This window comes from Mytilinidion resinicola (genome assembly GCF_010093595.1).
Source record: "Mytilinidion resinicola strain CBS 304.34 unplaced genomic scaffold BDZ99scaffold_9, whole genome shotgun sequence".
NCBI classification, from domain to species: Eukaryota; Fungi; Ascomycota; class Dothideomycetes; order Mytilinidiales; family Mytilinidiaceae; genus Mytilinidion; species Mytilinidion resinicola.
Window position 1 is genome coordinate 378157 of NW_022985445.1, and position 11384 is coordinate 389540.

At 52.6% G+C, this 11384-nt stretch overlaps 4 protein-coding genes across 4 annotated transcripts; 1 reads left to right on the forward strand and 3 right to left on the reverse strand.

The window, feature by feature from the left end:
• Positions 1 to 133: 133 nt before the first annotated feature.
• Positions 134 to 3533, reverse strand: BDZ99DRAFT_442325 (uncharacterized protein). Its single transcript, XM_033717807.1, has 3 exons — positions 2648 to 3533; positions 930 to 2542; positions 134 to 791 (listed from the first exon to the last, which is right to left on the reverse strand). The coding sequence occupies exons 1-3, from the start codon at positions 3348 to 3350 to the stop codon at positions 252 to 254; spliced, it is 2856 nt and encodes a 951-aa protein (XP_033576921.1). The 5' UTR covers positions 3351 to 3533; the 3' UTR covers positions 134 to 251.
• A 162-nt stretch (positions 3534 to 3695) lies between these two features.
• On the reverse strand, positions 3696 to 6845 carry BDZ99DRAFT_442329 (DUF221-domain-containing protein; the record flags this gene model as incomplete). The annotated part of the gene is made up of 7 exons (XM_033717808.1): positions 3696 to 4137; positions 4186 to 4747; positions 4800 to 5132; positions 5183 to 5525; positions 5580 to 6452; positions 6504 to 6668; positions 6717 to 6845. 7 exons carry the CDS (start codon positions 6843 to 6845, stop codon positions 4050 to 4052), a joined length of 2493 nt encoding a protein of 830 aa, XP_033576922.1. The 3' UTR covers positions 3696 to 4049.
• Positions 6846 to 7460: 615 nt separating this feature from the next.
• On the forward strand, positions 7461 to 9142 carry BDZ99DRAFT_476188 (AAA-domain-containing protein; the record flags this gene model as incomplete). Its single annotated transcript, XM_033722044.1, has 6 exons — positions 7461 to 7469; positions 7610 to 7791; positions 7843 to 7898; positions 7957 to 8315; positions 8408 to 8497; positions 8546 to 9142. The coding sequence occupies 6 exons, from the start codon at positions 7461 to 7463 to the stop codon at positions 9140 to 9142; spliced, it is 1293 nt and encodes a 430-aa protein (XP_033576923.1).
• Positions 9143 to 9630: 488 nt separating this feature from the next.
• Positions 9631 to 11100, reverse strand: BDZ99DRAFT_462590 (uncharacterized protein). The gene has a single exon (XM_033719881.1). The coding sequence runs from the start codon at positions 11053 to 11055 to the stop codon at positions 9808 to 9810; it is 1248 nt and encodes a 415-aa protein (XP_033576924.1). The 5' UTR covers positions 11056 to 11100; the 3' UTR covers positions 9631 to 9807.
• Between the last annotated feature and the right edge of the window lie 284 nt (positions 11101 to 11384).

Genomic DNA, 11384 nt, shown 5'->3' on the forward strand with positions numbered 1-11384 from the left:
TCCCGCCTATGGTATCTTTGCATTCGCGCCATTCGAGATGCGGAATCTCCCTCAAAGCCCACCCCTCTCAGAGCCTCTCTCGTGAGCTTATCAACATGTCTACTTTGTTCTGGTTACACGATTCGATGTGAAAAGCGTTGAAGAATAGGATAAGAATTCTGAATAAAAGAGCTCGAAACCAGGATCTCTCTCGTTCTACACTGTAGTTCTAGGAATATAGGTCAGGCATCAACACCACGCACGCTTCAGCATCATCTCTCCTGCACCAACCAGTCCTCCGCCGTCCACCCGACCTCATTCGTATCCGCGTCAAACATGACAATATCCCCATCGCGATCATACCACGCCTCGCCCGACGAGACATCGATCCCATTCAAGAACTCATCATTCGCCACGTGCAGCACCCCCGGCAGCCGCCACTGCCCCAGCAGCCCCGAGGCCTGCCCGTCGAAGCCCACCGAGCGCTCGCCCGCGCCCTCCGCCTCCGCCTCCGCCTCCGCCTCCTCCGCATCCGCCATCACCACATCGCCGTCCACATCAACATCACAGTTATCGCCCACCAGCCCGTCGCGCCCGACACTCCGCTCCGCGACCACGCGCGGCCGCCGGCCCGTATCCAGCTGCCACGTGACGGCGCGCCCATCCGCGCCAAACGCCCAGATGGTGAGCTCGGGCGCCGCGTAGATGGCGAGGGCGGCCAGCCCGTCCAGCGCGCCCACGACGGTGCCCTTGATGCCGATGGGCCAGATGGCGGGCGTGGACGGGTACGCGTACGCGTGGATCAGGCGCAGCTTCTCGTCGTGGCCCAGCCAGTGCGCCCAGTGGTCTGCCGCCCGTTTGCCCGCCGCCGCCGCCGCCTCATGGGAGGCCGCGCTGTAGGGGGACGCGGACGCGGCGGGGTCCGTGTCGGCGCATTCTTGCGCGAAGACGTCCGGGGGCACGCTGTAGAGCACGACTTTGTCGCCGAAGGCGACGGCGACGCGCGCGCCCCACGTCAGGTCGGCGGCGGCCGTGTAGATGCGGGGGATGTCGTCCGGGTCGGGCGGCATGAGCATGAGGGTGCGGAGGAGCTTGGTCGGGCCGCCCTGGGGCGCGTCGCTGCCCAGATAGAGGCGGGAGGTGGAGGGGTCGGTGAAGAGCACGTTGTATCCATCGCTCAGGGGCACTGCGCGGAAGTGGTCCGAGTTGGAGCCTCCTCTGCCGTGGGTTGCGAGGGGGGTTTCGAGGCCGAAGGACCCCCAGTAGAGGCTGGGGTTTGGCCGGTTGGAGAGGAAACGGTGGTAGATTGAAGGCCTGTCGCTTGGGTGTGCGGCGCTGGATATTAGTCGAAGCTTTTTGGCCGAGTCGACGCCAGGTCGCGGGGGCAGGAAGTGGAGGAAATCGCTAGGTGAGGTGAGAGGGAACCACCTGTTCAGATTTTGCCCTGTGATGGCGTCGACCCAGTACAGTTCTATACCCGCGGAGCAGCCGAAGGCTACACAGCGTCGCTGTGGGCAGATAGACACGCAGCGTGGCGGGTCGTCGTCGGAGCAGAGGTGCCGGTAGATGCTCCGACGTCCATTATCGACGGGTATTGCTTGCGTTTTGGCGCCAGGGATGCTGTCTCGTGGGCCCCCTCGCAGGAGGATGTGCCAATCGAGATTGATGTTATTACGTTCGTGATCTCGATCGGTGTCTCGTAGGTTGACTTCTTCATCGCCGGCTTGTACACGAATTTCAGCAAATCGTGCATTGTCATTGGCCATCGCCATGGGATCCTCAAAGGGGTTTCTTGGTTCGCTTGTGAAGAACGTGGCTCTATCATTGACTCCAGCGCTAGTCGGTATCGCAGAGTCTCCCGTGTCAGAAAACCTGAGATTTAGGTCACAGACAAGACCCATTCTACCTTCCAGAAGCGCAGCAATCGCAAATCTGTGAGACGAAGCATCCATGCTCATTGCCAGAACTCTTCGAGGACAGACTACGCTAGTCAGAGGGCGGAGACTACTGTCTTCGAGCTGGTAGATGTATATCATGCCGCCTTCCGCAACGAGCAAAAACCTGCCGCAAACGCTGACTGTGAAGACGAGAGCTCCGGTATGACGCCCTTCAGGCCCAGCAGAGCCATTCGCTAGGTCGGCAAAATCTGTCCTGGCAACTTCGACCAATGGCTCATGGTATTTTGAGTTCTTTGTGCCGGGGGTCTCAAGTCCGTTGCCAGTCCAGTTGCAAGACAAGGCACACTCTCGAGAAAGTAGCTTGCTGAGGAACCATTCCACTCGGCCTTGGTCCACGGATTCATCGAGAATACCTCTCTCCCGAAGATCGTGTTCAGCCCCTCCCATCCACCCGCCACGACGGAGCATCGATTTGAGAATCGTTCGGTCAAGACTTGCAGTCATCCAAGTTTGGCAGGTGTGCCGGGCCGCATTGAAGTCTCTGGGCGACAAAAAGCTGTATATATGCTGAATGAGCTCATTGGGGAGTCTGCATGGAGGAGGCAGTACGCGATGAGCGGCCGCGCTGATGGCAGAGTACCAAGATCGGCATGTAAGTCTCATCGCTTTCAGAGAAGAACAATCGAGATATGCTGACATTTTTACAAGCAAAGGCGCTGGAATCATCAAAGGCAGCGTTGCTGCGGCCTGTGTTGACGTCCCTGGTCGACATGATAGGCTGTGGTAATTGGTAAAAGAGCCCTCTGAGACGGTATCATCTCGCTCTTCTATCGGAGAGCCAACCCGGAGAATGATGTCGGACATACTCCGCGTAACGTCGCAATACAGAAAAGGCTCCAGAATACCATCTTCGACATAATCGGCCGGCGGTTGTTCTGCATTCATCATTCGGACCGGAAAGTCCTCGACGCTAAAATGACTGTCGTTACCAACAGTGCCGAGAGATGATTTGCTTTCGAGGAAGGACGTCGAGTATCCAAAAGAGCTCCTAGAGTAGGCTGACCTCAAGCTTGGACCGCTAAAGAGGAAGGTACCGGGTGATACGAGGTCGAGGCTCTGTAGAGAGCCGTGGCTATCTACCTTGGAAATTGACCGTCCGTCCGAAGTACTGGAATCTCTCCGAATATGGCCTGTGGATGGATTGGTGACAGGAGGACTACTGTCGAAAAACCTCGTAAGGACTCTTTGCAGCGAGATCCGACGTCGTTCTCGGCGTATGGAAAAGCCTTCTCTTTGAGATTGTATAGGGTTTGTAAGGTGTCGTCTGGTAGTTCGTACGGCGACTCCAATTGCGTTCCGACGGGATGACGCGAGAGCGTTTCGAAGACCCTCTGACTGCCTCGTGTTCGACGTTGGACTGGCGTTGCTGTCTACCCTGGACCTTTGTTCGGCAGGGTTGTTCGTGGGAGGCATTCCCCGAAGGTCCTCAATATTCCTGTGGGCAACAGAAAGGCTTGGTGGCCCAAATGTGAGATTGCGCTCGGTTGGCGACTCGAAGAGGGATGTGACTGATGGTACCGTGAGGCTATTTCTGGGAGAGACAGATGCAGATTCGGATCCGGCAACTCCTCTTGAGAGGTGGATTTGTGAAGACGTCTTTGAAGCACCTCCGATCGGAGATGCAAGTTAGGTAAGAGTAGGAGAGTCTGAAGAATAACGGTATATCGAATGAGTGGCGTTATCGAGTGACGTTCCCACAAGAGTAAGAATGCCGTCGCTGAGGGGTGAGGATCAAGGACGAGGGATACGTTGAGAGGAAGCGTCGAATATTATGTAGTCAATCGTTCTAACAGCGACTACCATATAAGGGTACAAACAGGAGCGATGCGCCTTCTTGCCACTGCCTGTGATCCTCCCACGCACTTTCAAAAATGCGAACGAGAAGGAAGTTCATCGCTTTAAAGAGGACCTGTAAACTCGTCAAACCACCCCAGACAGTGGGAAATGGAGGCACACACATTGAACGCAGGATATCGCGCTAGGCTCTCATGCATACATACAATAAAGCACTATAAGGAGTTGCGGAAGAATGTACACAGATCTAAAACGGTACAGGAAAGGACTATACATTACACTATTTACTTGCTTACCCAGTCCGCGCCCGCGCGTAAGTCACGTTTCTTGGTCTCCAGCCGTGCTTGACGTTACCGAAACATTACTACTTCTTGCAAACTTATCCATGATCCAGACATCATCGAGCCTAGGCTTATTAGCATGAGCAACAGATACTGGCGAAAAAGTGACGTACGGCATAATAAGATTTGGGTTGATAAAGCGAGCACCGCTCTCACGCGCTTCGTCCACTGTCTGACGGTTCCGCATGCCAGATCTGTTATGGCCCTGAGGAGAGAATGCCTCGTCTTGAACGCCCCGACCCAGGTCTGAGTGCTCCGCACTACGTAGACTTCGTAGAGCTATGAATGTCATAAGAGGTTTGTATGTCCTGTTATACAAGTAACTGAACCACAAGGTTGCTAGAACTAGTGGGATTATGAGGACAGATCGTTTGAAGGCTTTCTTCAATGCAAGCTGCCCCGCCGTGGTGAGCTGAAAAAGTACCATGCCGACGGTAACACGATCGCACATCATGATCCAGCCTTTTCCGGTAGAGTGTTGGCGGTGATCCATTGCATAAAGCAGCTGGTACTTATGGACAAAGTGGCCAATGATGAAATAGGCGAGACCAGAGAGCAGGACCATCCATGAGGAGCGAAGAACGCTGTACACCATGCATATTATGAAAATAAGAATCGTCTGGGGCAGGAAGAAGCCGTAGCTGAAAGTGGGAGGTTGAACAAGCTCCGCGAAATCTAAGGACAGCGTTAGACCAAATCTATTTTATCAAACAAGGTGAGTACGTACCTCGTGGCGTTTTTGCTCCAATCCGGTTGATTGGGTACAATGTCAGAGCTCCAATCTCCAGCAAGCGCAGGGGAAAGAGTCCAAACCCTTGAAGAATGATGAAGTCGACGTAGAACAGGAGAAGTTTCTGCAGGGATACTGCCAGAGCGTTGGCAAGGTTGGTGGTATCCTTCAGATTCTCGCCAAATCGCTCGAACATATCAAGGACTCCAGAGGCAGTACCCAAAGCAGTAAAGACGACGAAGAAGTTGAAGAATGTAAAGAAAAAGTTCTTAGAGATAACCGAAAGCTCCACGTCTCCTTGCGAAATCATTCCTTGTAGATTGGCAAGCCCTTTGTGAAATGTTAGCAATGAGCTTATGGTGACATCCGTCCATACGTACAATCATAGAAAAAAGGTACAAGGACATTGAGCAATGTGAGCGCCAGGGTCGGTAACTGTGTATTGACAATGGATTGAAGGTTAGGATGACTGTCGAGTGCGTCCGCTAGCCCAGGCCACACCTCGTGGATGGAGCATGTATTGAGTAAGCCTGCAACTGGTACGAGGACGATGGTCCAGAGCACTGTAAGTACAGAAATGAAAATTGTAATGGACCAAGCTCTGAGCATTCTCTTGGAACGAGGAAGATAAGTATTATGCCAGACAACGTCTGACGGAGCCGGGCTGTTGTTCGCCAGCAACTGTAGCGGGGAAGGGTCAAGAACAGCTTGAATAGCCATTTGCTATGAATCGTCTGGTCAGTTATGATGAATTGTACATGCGATACATGCACTTACTGCGCTAGCTACGCTGTCCATGGTAACGAATGCCAGTGGCGTTGGGTCAAACTCCTTTTTGCGGAAAGCCTTAATCTCCTCATCGATCCTTCGAAGTTTCTCTTCGTAATAATCAATGGCGTCGACTGTCCTGTATCGAAGCCTGAAACGACCATGCCAGATCCTGGTAACCGGTCGCTGCCTTGCATACGGAGTGACATGGTGGGAATGACCGTTGAGAAGCTGAGCATCTTCGCTTTCGTTTTCCGTCTCCGTCTCTACACCTGGCGGTGTGGGCTGGACGATAGGTAGGGTCTCGAGGCTCCTCTCCACGCGCCGCTTTCCAAGATGCACTGTCCACGCTTCTTCCAACTTTCGCAATATGCCACTCCTCTGCGTTATACGGTCGTCTAACTCTTTCCAATTTTTGCACAGAGTGACGCTCTCTACTTTTCCGATCTGCAGATCTTCCACAAACTCCTTTATTTTGTCCTCGGACCTCAGCTCTGGTGGCACTCCTGAGAGGCGAATGGTACGGTCGGTGATAGTGGTCTGGCTTCCGAGGTATTCCTGCCGTATTTCTATGATCTTCCGTGTCTCCGATACCATCAAATACATAGCAAGGCCAGTAAATAAATACGAGAAGGCTAGGTACATCCAAAGGTAGTCTGTCGTGTACACGGTGGGTATGCTCAGGGTTTGCGCCCAGCTAGAGCGAGCCACAAGCTGCACAGGCTGGCTGGCATGACCCGCATAAAGGGACGTGGAGTTTGGTTCAGGGAGCTCTTGTTTAGACTTGTCGGGATATTGGTCGTGTACTGGCTTGATGACGACGAGCGCAAAGAAGAGGGTGACGCAGAGGAATTTGATAGCCATTTTGAAGAAGGCTAGGTACTGTATCGCGGTTCAGTAAGAGCATGTGAGCCTCATAACTCCACGACGTACCACATAGGCATCCAGACCCGCCGAAGCCAACACTTGTTCCTCTGTGATGCGCCATAACGGCAGGATCCAGCCAAAGAAGCTATCGGGGAGCTCGGGAAGTGTGGTAGTTCGGTCAACGTTCTTTTTGCGCGCGGCATAGAGGCCTTTCCAGCGCGGTCGCAGAAACTGTGCAGCCGTTAGCAGACTTCGGGCACCCAGGCGACAAGCGCATACACAAAAAGTCAGGAAAGCTGTGATGCCGAGTGCGACGGAGATGGAGATTTGGATGGTCGTGTCCCGCGGGTGCTCGGTGCCGAAGGGATCACTGAGATGGTTGCTGCAGGTACCGGTATCGTTCTTCATGGCGGAAGAGCGGCGGCAACATGGGCGGGCGATGGGCAACAAGAGGGAGAGTCGTGTGCTACGTCGGGCGCGGTGATGACGCCGAGGTCTAAGTTTGCCCACGCGCTGCACCCCCACGATTCAGAGAACATTTCTAGAACACTGCAGGGTCTCCAGCCTCATCTTCTCCACCAACCACACCTCACTACGAACACGACCATCCCACGCTCCCGATGGAGACGCGATGGACCCAATTCAAGCTGGAGTCCATCGAAGCCCGGCTTACAGAACTGCCGGACAGTCCTGGAACTATTCCTTGCGCGTCGCCGTCTGGCCTTCCTCCACTGCCTCCACTGCCGCGTGGGTTCTCACCATTTCCTGGCTTCTCCCCAGTCCCGCCAAGTCCCAAGAGCAGTCCCCGGCCTAAGAGGGCGGCAGATGAAGCGAAGCCTACCATCTTTGTCGAAGTTCGCCTTACGAACACTAGCGGGAGTTTTGTGCGAACGGATATGGTAGGTGATAAATGTCAAGCTCATGATATTGATTTGATCTAACTACTTCTACAGGTACGTGAGGAGGTCACAGAATGGCTCAAAAGCTCTTACCCAGACTCGCTCCGCGTTGGCCAAGAAATCGATGATCACAGTACGTTTTAATTGTCCACTTTTAGCCAGCGATGGGCAGATGGGTGAACTAACGGTTGTGGAGTGTTTCAACAACTCCCGCATTCGAGTACGATTGAGACCATCAGCGTGTTCGACTGCTCCCTTACTGAAGAGATTAAGGATGTTCGAGGATTCGACATTTCAGACGTAAAACTAGACGTGCAAGCATACTACTTCCAGGAAGGAGACCATGACTCTCCCTCCAAGCGACGGACTGCTGGAATCGACGCCGACGAGGACGACATGCCTCAGCTTCGAGTCACAATGTTACCAAGCAGGTCGCTGAACGGAGCCTGGGACTCGTAAGATCACTCTAGTTTCGCCTAGGATAGCAAGCTCACTGATGCCTATAGTTTGGTATTCGATGATCCAATACCGTCTCGACTACTAAAGTTCATGACACGCATGAGTAAGGAGAGACGCGGTGTTGCGTATTGCAAGGCTGATGACAGTGCTAACAATCTCAGTGACTCTCTTCAGGAACCCAGCCATCAACTCCTCCGTTATTAACTGGAACCGCTTGATGCTTCTTCATGGCCCACCAGGCACTGGAAAGTCGACGCTCGCCAAAGCACTGGCGCAAAAGCTTACCATTCGCCTTGGCAAACACTTCACTCAAGGCAAGCTTGTTGAGATTAACGCACAAGCTGTTCTTAGCAAATGGTTCGGTGAGAGTAGCAAGCTTGTCGGCAGAATGTTTGATGCCGTGCTAGCTCTCGCTGAAGAAGAAACAACGCTTGTCTGCTTGGTGATCGATGAAGTGGAGACGTTGACTAGTTCGAGAGAGAAAGCATCGAATAGCAATGAGTGTGGCGATGCCGTCAGAGTACGTACACTCTTGTACAGCTGCAGCAGAATTGCTTCGCTCAAGCTGTTACAGTCAGTTGAGTAAATCATTGACGAAAGATCAATCAATAGGCAACGAACCAGGTTCTCACGGCCCTCGATCAACTCCGTCACCGCCAGAATGTGATCGTCATCTGCACAAGTAATCTCATCGAAACTATCGTGAGTGTCAACCCCATGTTACTTGCTCCATTGCTCATCAGACTCCAGGATGTAGCATTCCTAGACCGGGTGGATATCAAGCAATTTGTTCCATGCCCGCGTGCAGAGGCCATTTTCGATATCTTTCGTTCATCTATCAACGAGCTAATCCGCTGCGAACTGCTAGTCCCGTCGCCAGACCCTAAAGACGTAGTCGTATGGCACCCGCGTGTGCCCATGAAGGTCCATTACGAGCACGCCTGGGAAACCGACGCCTGCTGGAGGAAAGAATTCGCAGAGGCAAAGTTCATCTTTCCTCTTCATGTTACGATAACGAACCTGAATCACCGCCCCAATTCTCCATCGCGGAGAGTTTTGCGAGCCGCAAAACGGTGCGTGGGTTTGAGCGGGCGAACTCTCCGTCGCCTACCGTTCCTAGCACTGGCCATGTACACCGACAGGGAGCCATGTAAAGTATATGAGGGACTCGCAGCGCTCAGTAGAGCTATCGATGTAGAGTTGAAGAAGAATGAGCCGATGCAAGAACGCATCAAGGACAGTTATGTGGACGAGAAAGACATGGAGGAGGAAGAGCTGGAAGAAGATGGGGAGAGACCGTACACGCCAACTGTACAACATCCTTACTACGACATGACGAATAGCTGATTCCCGCGCAAAGGACGGGCGAGAGGACTTGTGACGCTGCACAGCTAGGACGTTGATCGAGAATATCTAGTAGCGGCAGTCGATGTACGAAAAAGCTCCGTCTCCCGTACTATGCGAAACAGCAAACCGGTCTTCGAGAGTGGCATACGTGCGTACCCGATCAGGCATGCTCTAGAAGTGTTTTAGGTCGTAGTGGAAAGGCCAAGCAAGGGAAGGAAAGTTCGTCTTCACATGCTGTGACCAAACCAACCTACTTGGAACGCGCACATTCCCTTGATCCGTCTGCATACCTTGGAGTTTGGAATCCTGCGGTGAAGGAAGTGCGTCACATTTCGAAGCGCGAGCGACGGGACGAATGAGGATGAAGGCATCGGGAAGTAGACTGAAGGTATGGCCGAGGAGGTGGTTCGTGTGCGCCGGCGGCCGAAGACGATACTTCAGCAGCCGCTAAACTGCAGGGTTATGATTTGGTCATGTTTGCTTATGCGAAGGAATGTTTTGGTAGCCGACAGTGACGGTTATATAGTTCTGTCACTCTCTAAAGGGGCCCTATTTGACAGATCACTGGGAAATTCAGACTTCCGGAAGCCATTTCTAAGTGCCTCGGGTCAACGGCCGGTCTCGTGGTCAATCCTCCCACCTGCGACGATCGAAGCATATGGCGACTATCGACAGAGCGAATCCGGCCACTCAAACACAAAGGGGTGATTCGCCTCTCCATCAAAGAAGCATAGCCCATTAGCCCACTTCCTGTTCTTCAGCCTTGCTAGTCCGTTGGTTGTATTTATGCTGACTTCCACGGACACGTACTTCGCAAGGCTGCGGTACTGCGAGGCCTCTTGTTTCCGTTCCTTTGTACGAGACCATGACGTAAAGATATACGTCGGCCCTGAGTGCCGCAACTCATCGCGGTCTCTAGTGAAAATTGCCCGGTAAGGTACGCCTCGGCCTCCTTTAGGCAAGCCTCCGATAGGTCGGGCGAGCTGGAGGTATTTCTTAGAATCTATTGCATTGACTATGCAAGCTGCCATCATGTCCATACAATATTTCGAAGGCCAATCGTCGCTTCCAACTGGCGACTCGTTACCGTTCAGATAAGCTCGAAGGTTGTTTGCTAAGCGCTGATAACGTTTCTTGTTTCTCTGATTGAGCACTTCAAGGAGGTCAAACATACGATGCCGCTGGTAATCGTCAAGTCCGTTTCGGAATATATTATTTTGGTTCAGGTCCTTGTCCTGGAAGAGTAGACTTTGCCGTAGACGGTCTGGCCGGATCACGTCTGAGAGTTTCCACAGGATACCCTCGGTATGAATACCAGCGGCTGAAAGGCGACTGACAGGGACACGACAATGTTTGATGAATGTTAATGCTCCATATTGCAAGGGAGGGCCAATACTCATTGACTGGTCCTCCAGGAAGTCGAATATTCTCTTGCTAAGAGCTGTCTCCTCAGAGTCGGTCTTGATCATTTCGCCGTTAGACATACAGAGTGTGAGAATGCCGAGGCTTAGGCTCATAGCCTGGTCCTTCGCTATCTTTGGAACCAGAATTCGAGTGTTGTAACTGCAGACGTTGGCAGCAATTGCTAGAATGTCCGATGGTTCCGTTATCTCGCGGTAGTCAAGGTCCTTGAAAACGCTGACTGTTATCTTCCTTCGGGCATCACTCTCCACCCCGCCGTCTTCATACTTATGGAGAACATTGTATGCACCGGCTCGTCGGAGGATTCTCTCGCATCTCCTTCTTGCGGAGCAGTCGTGCTCCATGCTTTGGCAAAAGGCCAAGCAAAAGAGCGTAGCATACTTCTTGAACTTTTGTGACTTGATTACAAGCTCACCTGTGAGCTTGCCAAGTTCTCTTTGCGCGTATAATGATTTGACGAGCCCATCCGCATGGCGAATGAGAAGCCACATCTTCGTTCCAGAGAGGTAATCTTCTTGAAATACCCAAGCCCTGCTCCACCAGTGGTCTTCCGTGATTAGAACGAGAAGTTCTAAAACTTTATACGCTGTCCCAGCACTTATTCCTTCTTCCAAGGCCGGGAATCTCCGATCTGGCTTGTCCTGAACAATCCGGCCACCTAAAAGGTCGGATAGGCAGTCTAACTGGTCTTGGGTCTGGATCTGTACCCAGATGTAGCCAATCGCAAATTTACATCGCTTGTACACTAGGTCCATCGATTGCACTGCTATCTCTTTTTCGTCGGAGCCCTGATTGATTGATAATTTATCAATCCAGAAGG